Source organism: Tyto alba, unplaced genomic scaffold (assembly GCF_018691265.1).
Source record: "Tyto alba isolate M040663 unplaced genomic scaffold, T.alba_DEE_v4.0 Super-Scaffold_6, whole genome shotgun sequence".
Classification (NCBI taxonomy): Eukaryota; Metazoa; Chordata; class Aves; order Strigiformes; family Tytonidae; genus Tyto; species Tyto alba.
The window spans coordinates 27,863,824-27,886,414 of NW_024881327.1; the positions used below are offsets into that span (position 1 = coordinate 27,863,824).

General features: G+C 35.1%; 1 protein-coding gene across 3 annotated transcripts in view; it reads left to right on the forward strand.

Annotated features, from left to right (window-relative positions):
- Positions 1-22,591, forward strand: part of GABRA2 (gamma-aminobutyric acid type A receptor subunit alpha2) — a 65,007-nt gene that overhangs the window by 20,698 nt on the left and 21,718 nt on the right. For all 3 annotated transcript variants that reach the window (XM_042807761.1, XM_042807760.1, XM_042807759.1), the window contains exons 4-6: positions 7,503-7,570; positions 18,304-18,524; positions 20,901-20,983. In XM_042807761.1, coding sequence (XP_042663695.1) covers positions 7,503-7,570; positions 18,304-18,524; positions 20,901-20,983 — 372 coding nt within the window. The remainder of the gene's footprint in view (positions 1-7,502; positions 7,571-18,303; positions 18,525-20,900; positions 20,984-22,591) is intronic.

The following is a 22,591-nucleotide window of genomic DNA, read 5'->3' on the forward strand; positions in this document are numbered from 1 at the left end:
ACAATGCACTTCAAATGTCAGTTGTATCCAAGGCTCTTCATTCATAAGAACATTTGGAAATGTGTTCAGTTTTGTTACCTGAAGTAATAAGGTTTGCAAATTAAAGGTCTCTTGGGAGAGAGAAGAAAAAGTAGTAAAGATGTTTGTGTATGTGATCTGCACTCTTTTCTTCTTTTTGAGTGAGAGTTAAACCTGAAATCTGTCATATGTATGTGAAAATTATCTTAGTAATGTGTGAATGTATCACTCAGCACAGAGAGAACTTTTTAATTTTCTGTTTGCTAGCTGGAAACAGCACTCTTACAGTTTGCACTAATGTCTTTTACACACAGGAAAATTCTGAATAACTACCCAACTCTGGAGATATATCACATTATTTGAGTTGCAGATATGCCTGCATTTCATTCTGTGCATATTTTGTAGGTAACCTACATCTAAAAAAGCATTAGCTTAGCTAAAAACATATCTGAAAATGTTTTCTCAAGTCGTGTTTTTTGCTACAGAAGAAAAGGATGTTGACAGTTAAGCTAAACATTTTCTTCCAGGTTAATGTGTGTTTTTTTAATGGTCAAAAGGTCTCATTCATCTCTAAAGATGCACCTACTTTTAACTGAAGTTTTGTATTACAGTATATTCTCCCTCAGGTTTGTATTTTTTTGCTATTTCGGACCACCTATATTCAATTTTAGAATAATAAATACTGCTTTTATGAAATACAAATTCCAATTAAGTTTATACACAGAACCAGGTATTCAGTTAGTCTAAATGACGTTGTCCCTCTTCAACATTATGGTATTTATTTCAAGAGTATGGTATTGCTTTACAGGGTTACTCAACTTCATGAGTTCTCTGTAGGCCTTTGGAAGGTCTCTGATAGTCTTTACATGGAGCTGTCTATTTAGTATAGGATATAATGACTGTTACTAGATATAAGCTCTTCAGAGGGAAATCAGTTCGGTTCTGTTAGCCTACTGGCTTTCAATTTCTGTATCTTTCTCCAGAATATATTCTTGTTTCAGTCAACAGCAAGAGAAATCAAGCGTGGCACCTGATTCGGGTCTCATTTACACCAAAGTGAATTCGGAGAACAACTGTTAACAGTAATACTTACAGGTATTAGTAGGTCTTACTAGTAAGCTCACTCTACATACGTTTCATTAAAGATAGAGATTTGAAAGAGAAGTTTACTTATGGATCATATTAAGAAATTGTCATGCTGACAGATCAAGGATAAAGTGAGGCTGTTGGAAGTGAAGCACTGATGTCAAGGAGGGAAGTGAATTTGTTTCTTCTCACAGCTTCAATTTAAAAATTGAAAGTGTATTTATACAGGCATATGTGACTTTGAAACTGTTATAATTTAACAGTGGATAATGAATGAATATGTTGAGTAGTTGGATAGATATAACTGACACATAAAGCACCAAAACCAAATATCAAGAGGAACTTGCAGAACAGTACTTTGAAATATCTGTATTCCTGTGGATTTTGCTGCTCTTATGGCTCCATGTTGCATGACCTCCTCTGACCCCTATTCCCTGCCAGCCAGTGTCTTGAGCTGCCAATAGACACAGTGAAGAGCTTGTCAGATAAGGGCAGCATGTTGAGTTGGAACAATGTTTGATGGATTAAGACCCTGGCTGTTTCACCTGTGCAATTCCTGACTTGTATTATGAATGATAATTTCAAAGCCTTTGGACAACATTGCCAACCATGTCCTTGGAGACCATATTACAATGTCAGAACAATGTCAATTCCAGTTAAATATTTTTTAATATCAAAATAGTTAAAGTAATAACAAACTTTTGACAACATTACCACAAAAACTCAGAAATCCTCAGTTAAGGCTCCCATAGCACTGCAACTTGACTTCCTTTTTTATTTTTTGTTGACATAATTAAAGAGCAGTATTTTATTTGCACTTTTTTTTTTGCATGTGTATCAGCCCTTCAGTTACAGCCTTGCAGTGTTCTCCTGGGTACTATTTACTCTACATTTGAAATAATGTTTGTAAGAAATTGTTTCATGCTATGCATTAGAACTGCGTATGCATATTTTAAAATCTCTATCCCACCAAGAATACTTTTGATGGTTTTGGATTATCTCAGACAGATTGGCTTTTATTTTACCTGTCCAAACCCTGATTTACAGTTTTATTGACTGAAAATTCAAATAAAATTAAAAAATATGTCCAACCCAATCTATAGTTCTGTTTTTTTGTGAAGATAGTCTTGACATATGAATGGGTAATATAACCAGCTTCATGCAAATGAACACCTGGAACCTTGCTGATGGTCCACTCTGACAACTTTTCAACAATCACACTCCTTTATTCTCTTTTAAACATACCTAGAAAGAGCCATGCATGTTTTGACCCTACTCTCTGAGAAGAAGGGATTGTAAATTACTTTGGTGAGAGGAGAAATGAGCAAAACACAGATCATTCTTAAGTTTGAGAAATATTCACAAAATTTATTTCAAGAAAGATAATCCTGCCTCGGAGTTCTCCAGGAAATGGAGAGCTCTCACGTGTGCCCAATGCTGCACATCCTACCCCACATTGCAGGCACTGGGACCTTGTCTATCCCTTCAGAGATGCAGGCAGCTCAGAATGGACAACTGAAAGAAAGCAGAGGAGTTTTGAAAACTGCCTGGAAGGCAGCAGTCCAAAGGAACTTGTTCAAAATTGAATTGCTTCTGTGGAAATTTCCAATTCTGACAAATTGGTAAATGCTGATGAGGAATCTTTTCATCCGACTTTTCTGATCATCTCCATTACTCAACTTGTGATTGATTTAGACTTCAGCCACTGCAAATTCTCTGCCAAGCAGCCTACTTCAGCTGATCCAGCTCTTCTGCTGAGGAACAAGTCAGCAGGACTTCAAACCATCAGAAAGGGTATCCCAGCAGCAGGAGAGCTGGAATAATGGAATGGGTAAAGGCACTGATACCAACTCTAACTAAGCTCTAAATTCCTCTTCTAATTTTTGATGAGTCAATGACATTTTCCAACATGGATACTTAATGTTGAACAGCTAAAGCCAGATTTGGTAGACACCCGTACTTCACATTACTTAAAGTTCATTTAATCCTTCTGCCTCAGCTTCCCAAGTGTGGAAAAATGAAGATAATAAAATTATTATCTTCAGAAAAAGGTTATTGTAATTAAAGTTTGTAAAATCCTAAATCTAATTAAATTGCACAGTAAACCTTCCAGTTAAGGATAGTTAAGGATCTATAAATCTTCTGCAATTTTGTATATCTATTGCTTTTTCTTACTTTTTTTTTTTTTTTTTCCCCCAGTATTGGTATCATGATGGTTCAAGTAAGGAAAGGGAATCGGAAGAAAGCAGTGCTTGAGAACCATGTGAAACATGATCTTAATAATTATTGCTTTTGATACTTCCATAGGATGTGTTTTCCTTCCTCTATTTATTCTTAACTTTCTTGACTTTTTTTGTCAGTTTACCTTTGGCTTCCATCTTCTGAGAAACTAGCCTAAGCTGTCACATAAGGCTTCTCTTTCAACATTTCTGACCAAGGCAAGTTAGAAGCGATGCTATAATAGCATTTGCTGAATTTCAGAGCACTTCATGTGATGATGGCATCTACATTATTCACCCAAGATTTCTTCCTCTAAAAAAACCATCAGAAGTAGAAACTATATCCACACCCTTTCCTGTTCCTGTTCCTGTTTTTTTTTGTTTTTTTTTTTTTGTTTTTTTTGTTTAATCTTCAAAGGTAGTAATTCAGAATAACTTAAGAGCTCATAAGTATAAATGAGTCGGTTACCCCTCCTCCCAACAGAAGGTGGTTCTTTAAAAACTAGACCGTTTTTCAAAAGCATCAGGCCTCCATTAATTCAAGCACTTCTGAAAATCAGGCCTTTTACTTACGTGTTTACATGTCAATTGAAGAAAAAGATTTTATAATTCTAGTAGAAAAAGCTTGTCCTTGATTTTTCTCAAAAAAATAGACTCTAGATTTGTACATGAACACATGTTGCATTGAATATTTTTTAGCTGAGTACATTCCTTTGGCTTTGAATCTCCAGTGGGCTAAGTGTGATAACTTGTGCTGTTCTTGACAGAATGTGAGTTATAAAAAGCCTTTAATTGTGGTGCCTATTTAAGTATTCTGATTAGAGAGTCCATCTGAAACTGTACTTTGTGCCTCTGAATTGTTTTCAGTAAGTTACTAGCAGGACAAAGTGTTATGTTTTAATACAGACTTTATTCGATGAGCATGTATTCTTTCAAAGCAATATCAGCAATATTTGAGTAGAAAAGGAGGATTCATTTTTTCTTTTCACAGATACTGATTCTGAAACCCTGAGTTCAAATTTGTAATTCAGAGGAATCTTTATTGTAACACCGTAAAATAACAAAGAAGAAAGAGACACAAGGCTCAGGCTGCTAACACTAACATATAGTAATAGGAATAACTCAAGATTTATTACATTTCAGCTTCTTTTGTCTTTAAGGACCAGTTTCCCTATATGTAAGGTGTGAATAGAAACTTACTAAATATGCATAATTTTGAGAGAAAATAGGAGGCAGAAATAAAAATCTACCAGTTCCTCTTTTGTGTACTTTCCTCTTTCTTTTTTTTTCCCCTGTCTTACTTTATTCTGTTTTCTTATCCTTCCTTTTCCCTCAGTCTTCTCATCTCTTTTAACTTTTCAGCTTCCCTTGTCCCTTTCATACCCTGTTTCATGACATTCTACCTACTCCTTTCACTCTGCCGCGGCGTCGCTCTTGACTGAGGAGAAGCATCCTGGTGTCATGCCGTCAGGGTGAACCCTCACTTCAGGAGAGAGCAACTGGTTGCATTGAAACTCACTGCTGTCACCATTGCCTGGAGCTATTGGTTTAAGGCAGTTTTGGCAAAAAAAAGAAATAAAGGTGCACAATTAATTTGCATCCATTCCCATTCCTGAGGCTATCAGGGGTGAATTTGCCCTGGGACTTTTTATATATTGAAGTGCTTATCTTAATTATGACAACCTGAAATTAAGATCTTGCAGCTGAGGATCTGTGGATAGCAAGCCTTTTCTTTCTCCCATCTATCACCCCTCCACTCCCTAAGTCTTGATCCTTCACTCCAAGGATTTGAAGTGATTTGAAGTGAGTAATGCACACCAACAAGGGGAATCTAAAGACTCTTGTAACAGCATTCAACAGTATGTTGCGATCAGTTTGTTCTCAGCTCTGTCTTCTCTAGTCATTTCTGATAGGTGGATGGATCCAAGAAGTACATAGAAATAATATGGTAGAATATAGGATTATTTTTTTTTCTTTAAATTAAGACTTAAAATGCAGACAAGCCTGAAGGTTCCACACCCCATAGTTTACTATAGGCAAATTATAACGTCATTCCCATGTATCAAATAATACAACAGATGCAAACAACATATAGCAATGGGGTGAGGTTACAAGACGCCCATGCTTCCAACCATTTGAGGGGTGTGGCGTGTGCAGGTTAAGATTTGCCAAGTGCCTTTGTTACCTATTGTAGGGTTCCTTCAGGTTATACCAGCATTACTGAAATTAGCCTTGATTCTTTGCTGTCAGGATACTTGATTGTCAGTCATATTTTTGCAACATCAGTGTTTCTCATGGAATTTTAATTAAGATTTTGTGTTGTCATTATAATGCAGGCCAAATTTCACAGTAACAGGCTAGATTTCACAGTTAGTCCCTGCAGCACTGGTTTATCCCCTGAAGAGTAGCTCTCTTGTCACTTTTCCATTTCATCTCAGCCTGTGCCAGGTAACTATTTGGAGAGAATAATCTTTTCTTCTGGAGAGTATCCCACAAGCAACATGCAGTCACTAGTCTTCTGAACTGTTACCTGTGGTTTCTGTATGATATTTCAGCCCGATCCATACTTTATCCTTGTTGAATACCAAGAACAGTGCAGACTCAGCATCTCTTATTATCCACTGACTTAAAATTAGTTTGTAGGGTGTTTGGAGTAGGAATCAACTCAGCTTGTGTATGGATGCTGCATATGGGATTACAGAAGTCTTTATCACACAAGTAAGTATCTCAGGACGTGCAGGTGAAGTGTGCTTTTGAACTTTCAGAGTGACATATAATAAGAATCAGCCTTTATTTGTTTGCTTGAAAAGCAGAGACAATTCTGGACAGATTTTTTTGGGTAGGAAAGGCTTTACAAAGTCCTGTATTCTAATAATCAATTACTAGTGTTTGGCTGGAGAAGGAAATTCAAGTTTCCTTAAAGATGAAAGTGCAGGAATGTTCCTCCCCCCATGCTTCAGGAGCTTTCTGAAAGTAATGTATCCCCCCATCTCAGCTTTGGGTGCAGCTACATCCCTTTGAAAATACACTGCTACCCACTCATGGAGCTGTCTTGCCTTTGCCTGGTAGCTGCTAGAACATCTGCTGTGGTGGGTGAGTGCTGCTGATTCCTCCCAACTCAGGGCAGCGATTATACTGTTGACCTCAATACAATTGAAAGTAAAATGTGCCTATGCCACATATTTGTCAAAAGGTAGCATCTAGGAATATAGGAACTATTAACTATCCATATTAAATGTTGATTAAATACTGAAATCATAACAGCAGGTTTGCTAGTATATTATTTTTAGAAACGGGAAATTCCGGGGTGAGTCAAATTGCAAATAGTTGTATTCAAATATTTATTTTCTATCCAACGACTGGCTTTAAAGCAGAGAATTCCTTGTGTTGACTGTCTTGAATGCAGACAGTAATTGGCAGCTGCTGTAAGAAATTTCCTGCAAGTGTATGCTATCCCTCTTAGTGAATATCGCTCCATTTTGAGCCTAATTGAAAACCGAAGATAGAAAACTCAGCAATTATTTTTCCCTGCAGTACAATATTTAATATTCTGATTTCATGGCTGTCTGACTACAATGATTAGGAAGAACATTACAGTACCTCAACAATGTATCAGGAGCATTGTGTATCAAGGGAAGGAACTATTATGTTAAAATACATGCTACTTAAAAACATACCTAATTAAAAAGTAGGGTGCCATTGAGTGTTACATTTGGTTTAGTCAGTAATTTGCTTTGTAAGCTTTTCTTGTCTTTGGCTTTGAAAAAGCTATTCAGGATGAAGAAAACAGCCTTGAACTAGAAAGGTTTTAATAGGAATGATCTATAACAACAGAGTTAACACCTCTACAACACAGGCATTTTATGTTTAGAACTGTATTACCATGTTAAGTCCAGGACAGTGTGGTTAATTTTGCTGGTGGAGAAATGGGAAACATGTGTGTAGTCGGTGATGGTTATGTAGTCCTTTAACTGAAACAAACTACTCAGTGGGCCAAACTCTTGTCCCATAACATCTGTATTAAGCAGGGTAGAGACCCTCAGTATTCACAACAGTATACTGGTTAGGAGAAGTAAATAAGAACAGAAACATGTTCAAAATGTCCCATAATTTTGCACAGAGATTTTGAAGAACTACTATAAATTTTAAATGTTGGCTTGTTCTTTCTTTTTATATCAGATAGTATTACTGAAGTCTTCACTAACATCTATGTGACCAGTTTTGGACCTGTTTCAGATACTGATATGGTGAGTTTCTGAATCTTTTTCATACATGGTAAATGCTGTAAGTTATATACTATTAACTTTGTTTAAACTTGTGTTCTGCTTTTACTTATTGTGGACAAAGTGGGAATAATTTCACTGAAGTCAGGGAGTGCCAAATCCCAGTAGTTCTAAAGATAGAAATTGGTTTATAGACCCTTACATGATTAATATCCTTGTATTATCTGTTTGACCAGTGAATCTTCTGATTGTCCCCACTGACAGTGCTTTGGTTTGTATGCTGGAGCAGTCTTGAGATGGGTGAATTGGATTCCTCTTGAATGAAACTAGAGTGAAAGGTGCACTATAGGAGCACACTTAACGTTGGCAGCAGTCTGAGGGACATGACTGGAGTCAGTCTAAAATAAACTTCTTGAAAGATATAGCTTGGAAGTTATGTCATTAGCACGATTGTGTTGTTTTACATATCTGTTCTTCATAATTTGCATTATTTAATAACCATATAAAGGTAATCAGTGACTGAAAGAAACTGTCAGAATATTGCTCTGGATTACAGTTTTTCATTAAAACATCAATGGAAAAAACTCTGAGGCAAGAAGTCATTTGTAGGATCACTGCAAATCATACACAGGTTAGGGAGAATGTGTCACACTTGGTGGAAGAAAGATCTTCATGGAAAATACACCTCTAAAAAGAAAGAAGGGAAGGACAATCTGAAATCTACTTTAGCCGCCCTTGCTATTCCTGCAATAAATTATTTCCTGCATGAAATTATTTTAAGTGTCTTGAACATTCATGATTATGAGACATAAAATGCTAACTGTGTATCTATAGGTATTAAAAATGAATATTTTTTAAAACAGGCAATATTTACTTTTTAAATGAAAACTTTAAGGTTATGCATCATACAAAACAGGAAACATCTTGCTGTTACAAGCTAGATTGCAACAAAACTAAATATTTCATGGTACACTGTAAATTTTAAGAGTTATTTGCTCACTGACTAACAGGTAGTCATAGCTTTGGAAAATATATTCTGGGTTTTTGTGTTTGTTTTTTCTCTTTGATAGTTTCAGTTTTCAAGCTTTGTTTTTGTTGTGATGACTACATTACTAAAGGTTCACATGAAAAATTGTTTAATAGAAAAAATAGACATTTATTTTCCTTCTGTCACTGTATATGTTACTGATTCTTTTCAGGTGCTTTTTCCTAGTGATGTTAAATTTTTGAAATTATTCTTATTTATTACTAACTGTAAAAAACAAGTATTCACAGCTATATACAAAGGTGATATGAAGATCTTGACCTTGTTAGTCTCGTATCTCATGACTTCACAGTGTTTACACTTACAGTATTCCTGTGAAATTGGGAGTTATTAACCCAATTTTAATGATGTGGTACTAAACCACAAGAAGACTTGCCCAGAGCTGTGCAAGTCATCTAGCTTAAATGGGAATTTAATGAAAATCTCCCTGAGACTAATCCCTAGCTCCTGAAACACTTTTGATATCAGTGTAAGTGAAGAACTTGGGTGTCCATTTGCGCAGACAGGTATGACGGCACAGTAAGGTATCAGATCATTTGATGTTACAGCTCTAACAGCTCTGTGCAGAGGTGTTAATCGAAACAGAGTGCAGTGCATCAGAACAGCAGCTGTTACTGTAATGGGTAGGTCTATTTGCAGTTAAATATATAGGTAAGTAAAAGCAGCTTAATACTTACAAGTTTCAGGGTTAATTTAGCTTGTTCAGTTGATAATTATAAAGTAATTTTGAAAAGTATGAGCAGTCAATTAGAAAATTTCAACATGTGAGTTTTGAAAGAATATCTTCCTAACTATTACATATTCTGTCAAATATGAAGGTGACATTAGAGTTTTTACCATTAATATTCTTTCATTTAGGCACTGCATTAGTGAATTGATAAAGCAAACTACTATACAGAGGTTTACTGGTATTTTCTTCTGTAAATGTTGGAAGCTCTGGAATATTCTTATTTCATAAGCTTCCTCCTTAAAAAGCTTCATAGGAAGATTAAGTTTGACTCTTGCTCATGTCCTCCTAAATCTCCAGAGGATCCCAAACTGAATCTCAGATCTTTTCAGGAAGGTTGGGCCCCAGCCCCTGAGGTCCTCTGCTTTTACAGTGTGAGTGGTGAGGCCCTCCATCACTTCAGGTGTTTAGGCTGGACACTGCTGTTGCCCACAACTCTCATAGTCATTGCTGCCAGTAGGATTCATTCTTCTGGGATTTTTCATAGCAACAAAAGTCAGCAGATGTATGACTGCACTGCTTTGAATTATCTGTTTACTAGTTTGATTTTGGTTTTGCTTTTTTTCCCCCTTGGTTAGCATCTTGTGAAGAGTAACAGTGCTTAGGAGAAAATAGGAAGAGGACTCACTGTCATGGAAAATATTAATATGTGTTTATAGTATGGATCAGGGAGGTGGTGCACTGAAAATGATGGGTGGATCAGAGATAAGGACACAGATGTTGTATAGCAGTGTTGATTCACAAAGTTGATAAAATGTCATTCTAGTTTTGTTGTTGTTGAAACGATAGCAATTTGTGAGGTTTCTCTTTTCCTCGCTAAGAATAGTAGTTCCCATTAATGATAATATAGTATTGCGTGCAATCTGTGACTCAGTATGATTGCTAGAATGTAGGCTTTTATTCATATTCCCTGTATTTTTCCAGTATCACATTTTGCCAAAAAATAATGAAGTCCAGGGAAATTTGATCTTTGACCAATTTTAGGCTAGCTGAAGTTGTCATTGGTAAATTTAGGAGGTAAAAGCTGAGGCTGAAATTTTCCTCCAAATGGAGAAAACCTTTTGATCCTTGTTGTGGATTAGCATTTTGACTAAGTTAAAAAGATGCTACTCTCTGTTCTGCCCAAAATAGTTAGCTACCAAATCTGTTGACTCTTGGCTAGAACTCTGTTGCAAACTGCACTTCAAATGAACAGCTCTGACTAAAATATGGGTGCATCTATATTAGCTGTCTCATAAAGATGTTATTGTATGTCAGCCACAGTATTTAATGTCTAAGGAAATGCCAATATACAACAGGAATTTTCAACGTCATTTTGCAAAATAATGAGAATCAAGGAAGGCAAACCAAAACATGGAATTAAACAGATTTCAGTTTCATCATTCTGTCTTTTTGAGCTGTTATTTCTCTGAAATGTTTAAGTTCAGTATTATGATGCTATGCCTTATAGGGTTCTAACCAGATCAGTGATACAAATTTATTTTGACTTTAGCCTGAGAGAAGAGCTGCATTGTTTAGAAAGCAAACAACCCAAAAACTGAAGAGAACAATTGAAAACCAGAGCATATCTGAATTTTTAAAAGAGTTATAAAGCTAAATTATTTTTAAAGAGGTTAATTAAAATATTTGTAATTAAATTAAAGTATTTAATATTTGAAAATTCTGAGGTGAAGGATAATTTTGATTGGATTATGATTTGTAGGATAACAAAATAGATATAATTTAATTTAAACATTAAAATGGATTGTTTCTCTGGTTTTTTTCCAAACTAATTTTTTGAAATCTGGCAGACTGACATATCTTTATCAATATATATGCTGTTAATTCTTATTTTAGTACTGCAAGCAAGGTACTTTTACAGCTTTTTCTCAGACTTTCTTTCCAGCCTCTCCTGACACTTTGGCTTCTAAAATTTCCCAGGTAACTATAAGTGCTGATGTTCTTGGTAGAAAAAAAAATAAAAATTATAAATAATAAATGAGAAACACATTTACTCCTCAAGTAATAGTTACTGTATGTAAGATAGACCATATAGGCACTGAGAGCATTTATATGAGGTCTGCTGTGAAGAAAGCTTTGCCAAGATTTTGCCAAATTTTGCCTCAGAGCAGTCCTTCTAGTTGTCACTGGGAACAGTCATTCCTGCTTTCCTACAACACACAGTTAGTAGGTGGCAGGACCTGATTCAGTTTTGTTTGAATATTAAAACTAATAAACCTTCTGAAAGTTTTATGTTTCAACTTTCAACCTGAGCATTTCATTGTCTTTGTGGAGATTTATTTATTATGGTTACATCTTTGTTTTTCCTTATTTGTTTTTACACAACAATTTTTCCCAGTTTATTGATGATAGACTTTTACTTTTTCGCTCTAGAGTCAAGGAACATGAACATTTCTCTGTAGTGATGGTCATACCCAGATAGTTCTCGCTATACACACTTCCATCTTGTCAGATCTCAATTAAACTTCCAATAAGTGTTTCTGATTTTTCAAATATAGCCAGAACAGAAAGTTTCATTGAAGGCTGCAGGTTGAATCCAGAAGTGACCGCGAGGATTGTTACAGCATTTCTCACTACAACTGAGGATGGTTCTTTAGAGAGAATGGCTGAACTGGGACCCATATTTCCTTTGTGTCCATTTTCCAGATTTCCTTATTTAATTTTGTATTTCAGGTTATTTATTTTTTTTTTTCTATTAAACTTATTTTTTAGCTGTTTCAAAGTCTAATTACTAGCTATGGTTCCTTAACTGGAGTGAAGTTTTACAGGTGTTGTATGGACAGAATAAGGGAATGAACCAAGGTGATTTGTTTTTTCAAAGGTTAAAAAAAGCACTGTAGTTATTTTACTGTAGCTTTTGTTTTAACTCAGTAACAAAAGACTAACAAGTAAAAGGTAAACAGAAATGATAAATACACTTGGTTTTCTTAGGTGTTGGGGAGCATCTAGGTTTTATTTTTGTCTTTGATGTATTTCTGAAAAGTCAATAAATTGGTTGCTCTATTTCCTTTTATTATAGGCTCAGGTCATTGCCTTTGCAAGTTAAATCCATAGGCTGAATTTTTGAGGGGAATACCTCACACGACCTCTTGCAGAATTTCTGTCCTTTTATTCTGTTGGGAAGCCTTGTTCCCCTGTGCATCATCCCTCCAAGTGGACCAGTATTGGAGATTGATTTGTCAGAGGCTGTGTCCAAGCCCTTCACCGACATTAGCTCTCAGTGTACCTCTTGTCTGGATTCCTGTCCCTGGCACCAATCATCCATTGTGTTTCAGGGTTGCTCTTTCTCCATGTCTGGCTAAAAAAAGGGTAATGAGAAGTGTTTGCATTTTCAGTCACAGCAGTGTGAATTATATCCTGTAGTCTCTTTTCTAAGTAATCCCTATTTGTATCTTTCATATTCCTCTCTGTGTATTCCCTCCTCAGTGCTTATTTTAGACTCAGAGTTCATTCTACATCAGGTCTTTGGAAAGAAAGAGAGAGAAAATAATTCAGACAAGGTCCTTTTCATAGATGGATATGAATAGAAAGACACTCTCTTCCCTAGACACTATCATTCAAACTGGTTAAACACATTTTTTCCAGATTTTTTTCAAATACTTCATGTTTAGATTAAATGCTTAGACAAAAATGACTGAAGTTGGCAGACAAAGCAGAAATAAAAGGCTTGAAATGAGTTCTTCAAATAGAGGAAAATCATGCTACAATTCCCTAGAATAGTACCACATATTCTTTATCACGTTAAAGGTTGTATATATCTGTCAGACATTACTTATGCATTTAAAAATTAATACGTGTTCCTTTGAAATGCAGTGATGGCATAGTGTTTAACAGGGCTGTGAAGGGTTTTGATAAAAAATAACCAACAGTGCAATTTCAAACCACAGCCTTCCTTCATAAGGGAGTTTATTCAGAATATTTTCAAGAATTCTATTTAGTGGTGTGTAAGATCCACACCTCCCAAAGACCTGAAAGGAATTTTTGGCTGTCTGCTATTTACTTCTATGTTCTGTGTTTTATAGACATCATAAGGTAAGTTTTGTAAAAGAACAATTGGACTCAGTTGATACATCTATGCAGTGAGGTTTGATGTTAGATACACAGCTAGTGAAGTACTTTTGCAGAGCCCAAGTTATCCATGTTTGTGACTGGACCATTGAAGGTTTTTTTGGGAAGAGGAAAATTGCATCCTGAACCCTTTCAGTCCTGATATTGTTAGGCAATTTTTTAAAATTGTTTTTTTCTTTTTAAGCAGAGATAAATAGAAATTGAGATCGAGATGATAGAAACATTGTTTGTCCAACTGGGTACACAGGCCTAGGTAAAGTCAAGCCATACCACAGTGTACTTCAAGAACTGTGGAGTTTTTCAGGCTGTTGTAGTGTGTTAGCTTTTAATGCCATGCATAAATCTGTCCCAGAGAGAATGAAATGATCAAGACAACAAACTTCCACTGTAAAGCTAATTTCAGCATTCACTCAAAAGCTAGATACAAATGCTTAGTGAGGAAGTTTGGTAAATTAATTTGCAGAAGTTCCATCACAAACTTGCACTCGTCAAACCCACAAATATATATCAAGAATGCATATACTGGGCAGATTATATTGTTTTCAGTAACATTTTTTTGAGTCTCTTGTCTAAAACTCCTTCCTGGTTTTCTTTGAAGTGGTTTTGATACTTAGTTACATATCAACAATTTTAATATTCAACAGTACTAGTTGCTTACTATTATTGTTAGTGTTTTTAAGATAAACTGAAAGAAAAATCACACATTGCCTTAAGGTATATATGACACCAAGAATATACCTTTAAAGAACTAAAATTAAGAAATTATACTAATGTAAAAATAAATATTAATATGAAGCCCCTATATTAGCTAGGTGAGATTTAGGTCCATGAATCTTATGTGTTTATCTTGTCAATATATTGACCACAGTATTTCTGGCTGTCTTTAAGGAATCAACAACAAGACATGTATGCCATTTTCCCTTTCGTTATTTTTACTTTTTTGTACTTGCCTTTTTAAGGTTTTATATTTTACAATATTTAAAATTTGCTTTCATGGTTGCTTTCATGGTGTGTCAGTTAATGGATCTAACAGTGGTCAAGAAAAAGCCCAACTTTCTTTAGAGAATTAACTGAGAAAAAATCTTTACAAGTAGGGAATGAGGAACCCTGGCCTGAACTGTTGACTAAGCAAAATGATGTGTTCCAGAGGGTGATTAATAAAATGTTCAGTCTGCTCCATGAAAATACTGCTTGCTAATGGACACTCAGAATATTTGAGATGTTTAGAACATTTCCATATTTAGTCCAGATGCAAAGACTGCCAATATCTACCAACCACTGGCCAAGAGGATGGGAGTACTTTTCTTGTTGTTTGAACTCTTCTCATTCATATCCGGCCTTAGAAAAAAAGAAGACTGTCATGTAGTTCAGAGGGATTGCTTATATTCAGGTCAGTTAAAGCTTCTCCCAGAGATACTAATGTTGGTTTTTAATTGTGCATATTATTATGCAAAACAACTGCATATTAAAAGGCGAATGCAATTCCTTCATCATTTTATTCTTCTGACCATGGAACTGTCAGAGGCTCAAGTGATTCTTAGCACTGTAGTAAGAGTGTCATCATCTGTACCTAAAATTTCATGTAAGCTCTTATAATACATATTTGAAAAGTTATGTTTAATTGTACTGTGTTAGAGACCAGCTGTGAAAACTCCATTTCAGACACAAAGCAGTAGGAAGTATTTGCTTGTCTATAAATGATCACAGGAGTCCTTTGTAGTCCTGGAAGTATGTTCTTGTGATTTTGTGGAGCTACTGCACTATATACTGAAGAGTGTTTTGGTAATATCCAGAGACAGCATAGGTTTTTTCATATAGGAGAATATCTACAGATTGCATGAAACAAGTATCAGATATTAATTTGAGTCTTTTTTTTCTAGAGTACAGATGAAGTCTTGCTTGGAAAGTAAACTTTACACGACATTTACAACAAAGTGGTAGATATATGGAATAGGAAATTATTACAAAATCTTTACGTAGCATCTTTTGATAAATTCTGACTTTTTATCACATGATTATATTAAAAATATTTTGTTTCCTGTTTTTTCATTTATTTTATATGGTAATCATTGTAGTGATATTGATGATTATAAGTAGAATAGATCTGGCTCAAGAGGGAACATGGGATCAGTGAACACAGCTCTGGGATGCAAAAGACATGGATTGTATTTTCCTTTTCATAATCACTCTGTAACTGGACTGAGACAAGTTAATGTCATCTCGTGCCTTGGTTTCCCTTCATACAAAACTGAGATCCAAAAATTTCCATTGAAAAATTCACTGAGGTCTACAGAAAGATTATTTAAGAACAGAGATTTTGTTGCTGCTGTGGTAAATGGAAGAATGTGTTCATGACCATTCACACCAAACCTTGGTTTATGCCCTGTTTCCATCTTCTAAATGGGATGTTCTGCAAATAAAGTTTTCCAGCATGGATTGAATGGAGAGATTAGCATTACCTGTGGATCAATCAGAGATATATCATCAGGATCTTTCAAGGCTGCAGCTCAGATTCTCTTCTGCTTCCTAAGCAGTTGCCACACATCAGATGTATTTTTTTGAAATGTTGTTGTTTTGATATAGTGGTTTTGTTGTTTTTTTCTGTTTTTTTGTTTTTTTTTTTTTTTCCTATTTTATAGCTTTTATAATTCTTTTTATATATGTTGGAAGACAGTGAAGAAGCAGGACCTTTGAATTTTTTTTTTGATGGAAGCATTACAAAAACTTAAGATTTATATTCTAATAATTTATTTGCAGGGATGTTTGTCAAAGGAATCTGTAGGACTTATCAGTCACTTCTGTTGAATTTCTGTTGAATTTCAGATTCAAAGTCTTACATACATAGCAATGATTTATTGTCAAAGCACCTCAGACAAAAACAACAAGGAGGCTATTAGGGCATATTTTTTTCATTTAATTGCCTGTTATTTCTAGTCAGATTTCATACATTCCCCCTGCTTCAAACACATTGTTCTTCCTGCTTTTGATCCTGCATGATTTTATGCATTTTGTGGCTTTCCCTGGTCTACAGCTAAACTGATAGATAACTTGGAATTTGTAAATGGGATTTTAAGTCACGTGAAGTTTAACAAATAAAACACCATAAAAATCAGCAAATTAAACAGGACAATTGAATGTGATCTATCATAGAAAACTGGACAAATTACTTGTCATGAGGCAGTGATGAGAGACAGTAAAATGTCAGGAATAATGTCAAGGAAATACATGTTTTACAAGTGTATAATTTTGTATTTCACAGATATATTTACGAAATATTATTAGAGATAATAGCAATGGGGATTAAAGAAACCCAAGCAAATTATTTTTCAGTGTATTGTGGTGTTAGTTTTATTTAATATTTGTCTGAGTAACTATAATTTTAATTAGAAAAGTAACAAAATTTATTGTAGTAATGTAAGACTTCTTGATATAGCTAAGAATTGGGCTTGTGTTTTTTGTCAGGTTAGTTTATAAGTATCCCACTACATCATTCCAAAAATGTGTCCCCAAACACCTGTCACAATTCCTAATGACAACTGCTTTCTCTCCTGCCCCTGCCATGCTCCTTCAGGTAACACAGTTCTCTTTCTTTTATGCCACATGCTTGTCTTAGCCTCTGGCCCTGACCTGGAAAAGGTCCTCACAGCTCCTTGGCTCACAGACCAAAGGAGCTGAAAGGGGCTATTGCTTCTTGCTGTTTACTCAGCACTCCTTTTGTACCACCATATGACTGACTGAGAAAAAAAACTTAAGCCTTGCTAATCAACACACACAGGAGCCATCAGAAAGTGATGGGGACTGATAAATTCCTTCAAATCACTTTTATATTGAAATCACTTGAATATTTTATATTGGTTGACTTTTATCAGGGCTTGTCAATTCAAAGATAAATGGTTTATGTAAACTGTAGCGTGTGCAGAGTAATTGCAGTAGTACAGTCTGTTGTAACATACTAATATTTTGAAATCTTTATTCTATTTTGCACCTGTCCAACAAAACTGAAATGCCACCAAGGTAACTTTTGCCGATACACAGAATACAGTTTGCTTCCAACAAAGTTTTTAAGATCTTCCGTTTCCAATCTGTATGCTGTGCTGACGGTTGCAAACCACTAAATCAATTTACAGATCCAATTTGGAGTTGATAAATTTACATTATCAACATTTAATCAGTATCTTTTTTGTTTGTTTAGAACAGCAACAAATCCCAACAGATGGGATACCCAGAAGTGGGTGACACAGGCATCTGGTCTAGGTTGTCAGTCTGTTTTGGCTTGCATTCTTTTCTCCAGACTGTACTTCCCTCCCAAGATTAGGCATCAGAGTAAAGTTCAGCAGTGTGTATCACCTCTTAATCATCAGCTATTGTTCCCTACCTGTGTACTTCTGTTAATAAAATCCATACCACTACAGAGTCTTATTTTTCCCTTTGGAAAAATCCTCCTTATATCAGTCTGTCTGGATATATTGTACCCTTTATGGTAGCCTTGTTTCTTTCCTTCCAGTCTCAGCCATTTTCCATGTTCTTGAAATGCTGTGCTACTCTTTTTTCAGGTGCACCTGCTGCAGGAACTATTTAATATCCTTCTGTGTATTTTTTCTTACTTCTCAATGTAAGATATATGTGTTTATTGAAATTATCTTTGTTACACATACTATGCATATCAGGTATAGAAGTCTAAATATTGGAAGGTTTTGACATACAAACAACAGCTAGCAATAATGAAGAAAAATGTCATACCCTTAATAAATTGGCTTCCTGTTTATTATTCTCAGTATTATACAAACTTGTGCAATGGCTGTTCTCCCTTGGCAATTTTACCAAGGGAATTTTTGCAACCACAGCTTTTCTGGTTTGCCCCTCAAATATCAGATTGTTTCACTGTGTCAAAAAAAGCATATCTTTATTCCATTACAGGAATACACAATAGATGTTTTCTTCCGTCAGAGATGGAAAGATGAGAGATTAAAATTTAAGGGCCCAATGAATATTCTTCGATTGAACAACTTAATGGCCAGCAAAATCTGGACCCCAGATACATTTTTTCACAATGGGAAGAAGTCAGTGGCCCATAACATGACAATGCCAAACAAGCTTCTACGAATCCAAGATGATGGGACTCTCCTGTACACCATGAGGTAAGTCTTTTCAACTGTTCTCTACTCAAACTATTTCTCAATGTGATTTTTCCAGGTAACAATTAAATAAGGTTCCAGGAGGACACTTTGTTTCATTTCTATCCCAGCAGAAAGAAAGCTAGGAAAACATATGTTTTGTTTCCAGCTCTGTTACAAGTCTGTTGGCTGATTATGGGTTAGATCAGTTTTCTTACATGTTCCTCAGTTTTCATACTGCTATAATGTATTAAAAGATACTAGCCACCTGCATAAAGTGCTTTGAGACCTTCAGATGGGAATCACTGTGTAGAAGTTGTTAAGAATACTCAAAGTTTACCAACTCCCATCTTAGAACAACTAAAATACTATTTTACCTGTTGCTCCACCCACTGTACCAACCATGTGAGCCCCTAAGGAAATTTATTATTAAGATCAGTGGCAATAAAAAATAAAGAGGAAGAAGAAAGGGTTAATAAAGCCTCAAATTCTTTTCAGCAAGAACTACTGTCTTTCTGTGCAGTTGGACATAAAATTATGCCTTATTCTGTAATAACTGTTTATTTATATCTAATTACAATATTTTACTTAGCGTTTTAAATTTTGCATGCTGTGCAAATAAACATTTAGCTGGTAAAATGTATTAAATTTACTTAGAAAATAATTTATGAAAAATTATAAATATCATGTATGCATAGGCATAAGCAGCATTTTTGTAAGACTGGTTTCTTTTTTGATTATTCTTTTTGCAATAATGTTACCTATATGAGTTTTGGGGAAATTTTTTATCCAAAATTCCAGAACCGCCTGACTTAGTTTCTTTTTTTTTTTTTTTTTTTTGAGACTATTTAATGAATTGAATTTGCTGTGAATGTAGACTTAAAATCCCCAGCATAAGTAAGGTATAGAATGTGAGCTGTAAAGAAAACAGGTACTATGCAATTCTTTCCATGCAGCTGTACCAGCATCCCTGAAGTCTGATTTCCTATAGAACACCCAAACCGTCATAGGATTGAGTGTTGATGGGTAGACTGCTAATAATGTTGCATGATGTGGTAGTGGGAGAGCTTCAAAAAAGTTTGTTGGAAATAGATTGAGACCCCCATTTATAGCATTTTTGCTTAGGCTCAAATCAATATGTGAACTTGTATCTGTATAAACTGACTGACAATCTCTCCCTCCAGAAGGTGTTATAACCATAACAAGAAATGCTGTTTGAAACCACTATGAAGAATTTTAAAAAGAACATAAAATGGATCATGTCAGATAGTTTTAACTAAACATTTTCACAACCTGCTTCTGAGTGTATGATATTAACGTGTAAACTGTTTTCATTGTCTAGATTTTAAACAGTAACTTTTATCAGTGTCTATTTAAAATGATATTGTGATTTATATCAGAGGCTCATGCAGTTCTTTCCTTTGCCTTCAGATCTTTTCTGACTCTTCTCTCTCTTTGCCCCTTGATTTCAGAAAAACTTTCCTGGGGAGTGGGCAATAGAAATATGGAAATATGGAATATTTTTGGATGGAGGAGTGGGAGAACATAGTGGGGAATAGAGTGACTATGAACCACTGCGAGTACGGGAGGATGTAGCTGATGTTTGAGGCTGAATGGAGAGGAATGAAAACATTCAGAAAAAAATCTCTGCCCAGAGGAGACTTAAAGGAAGGAGAAACAAAGGAGAAAGAGAGCTTTCCTTTTTTTTTTTTTTTTTTTTAATTAAAAATAATGGGAAAGAAAAGTCTGTCAAAAAACTTTATTCAAAATGTTTCAAACTATTTTTTATTATATTCATCCCCCTTTTTGATAGTGGGGTAATGCTGGGATATTTTCACAAAATGAGCAAAAGATGAATGCGTTGTTTACATACTGTCATGCTTATGCATAAATAAGAATAATAATCACAAGTAACTCAGAGAACGAGTAGCAGCAATCTTTTGAAAGAACACAAATGTGGTTTTTTTTCTATATCTTCCATTCAAACTGTAAAAAAAATAAATTCATAAAACAGTGGAGCACAGTCCTTTGGCAAATTAACTGTATTTTATGTGCTATTGTAATGAGCCTTTGAGAGCCATATAATCACACATGTACCTCAGAATATTATGAGAAGAAAATGATTGTTCTTAATAACCTGCAGTTACATAATTTATATTTCAATTTAAATGGCCTTTGCTCATAGTTTTGAGGTCAGCTCTTTCAGGGTTTTGATGTGACAAGTCAATGCCTTCCAAAAGCATAAAAGGAAAGAAAGAAGAGTTGATTTAAATTTTAATTAGTTTAATATAACACTTCAGTTTCATCTCCTAAATCAGCATGAACTCTGTTCATTTCTATGGAATTGATTTTCTTGTTCTGCTAACTGACTTAAATGCATAGCTGTCTTTTGCCTTTTAGGCTTACAGTACAAGCTGAATGTCCAATGCACTTGGAGGACTTCCCTATGGATGCACACTCATGCCCACTGAAATTTGGCAGCTGTAAGTATGTAAGGAGAAGTATAGCCTTTGGTTAGTGAACACCTAACACTGCTCAGCAACAGTTTCAGTAAATTGTTACATGAGAGGTTTAAAACACAAGATGGTATTTCTTAAAAAACTTGTAACCTGACATGTCAAAATTTCTCTTTTCTCTATTCAGTATTGTATATTCTAATGTATTTTAAAGCTTTCTTGAATCCAATTGGCAATAGACACTAACCTAATTCAGCACTGCACTGATTTACTTCTATTTCAGAATGCAAACCATACCGATGAATGCAGGCCTGGGTGCAGGTAGACTGTGTAGTATTAATGAAGAACAGATTAAAGACTTCAAAGAATGTTTGTTTTCATTTATTGCAACATGTATTGTCTCTTTACTGCTAATGATACTTGTTTTTACATTCTTAGTCAATGAAGGCAACAACAAATGTCTTCTTGTGATAAAAAATTTCACTTATTAGTGCATCTGCATGTTATAGATAGATGGACTTTGATCTCCCCAGTATTATTTTAACAGCAGCATAATTTTGTTTACCTATATCAGCATCTTTTTTCTTCTTCTTCATGAATCAGGATCACATTATATATATATTTCCTGGATTTTGTACACTAAAAGGTTTTATTTGTTTTCTTTGGCTGCAGCCTACATTCTCTGCTGGGCACAGGACAGGGAACGTTTTTTTGAGGAAACTGGTTATTATCTTTAAATTCTGGCCGATTTTACATTAATTGCAGCCACCACAGATTACAAAACAGGTGATATGGTGCAATTAAGGACATCATTAACCAGATGAACATTGTGAGAGCACTGTGCACACTCTCTCCATAACCCTGACATACCACTTTTCCTTGGAGTTTGAAGCAAATTAAACCAAGTCTGTGTTTCTGATGATGTTTCTGCTCTAGAAGGAAATCTTAGCTATGGAGATAAAAGATCATTAGAATTAAGAATATTTATACAAAGGAGCCTTTTTTGCTCCCTAAATATATTTATAATATATAATGCAGCTTAATGAATTAGCACCAGAGATGTTAGACAAAATTGGCTACTGACTATTAAGATTTACATATATATGTGCACCAAGGTATGTTTGATTTATAGGGTGTGGGAGGAAAAAAGACTTGCATGTACTCTCAGAACAACTTAAGAAACCCCCGTAATAATGAAACTGATACTCAGGCGAAGAGGCTCATTCCTAAGTTGGAAACCCTTCTGAGTAGGTATATTAGACTTTGTGTGAAGTTTCTTGTTTCTTTCTCTTTTTCTTTTTTTTTCTCTCACTTGTTTGTTTGGGGTTTTTTGCTTACTAATTTGTTCTTTGTTCTCTGCCCATGGTTTCTGGTTTTCTAGTAAACAGGAGAATCCAAACTGTAAGCAATGTGATTTTGGAAAATCTGTCTTTCATTTCCCCTGTAGTCACCTGTGCTCCAGCCTGTTGTCACACCTGGGAGACTCTTATTTCTGTTCATTTTGAACGGCCTCACACTCATTTTATTTCTTTATCTAGAACTCATTTATAGATTAATGTGCATTTTTCAGCTTTTGTTCTGGGATAGAACTTGAATGATAAATAGTGGTGAAAATAAGCAGGGATCCTGAGGATT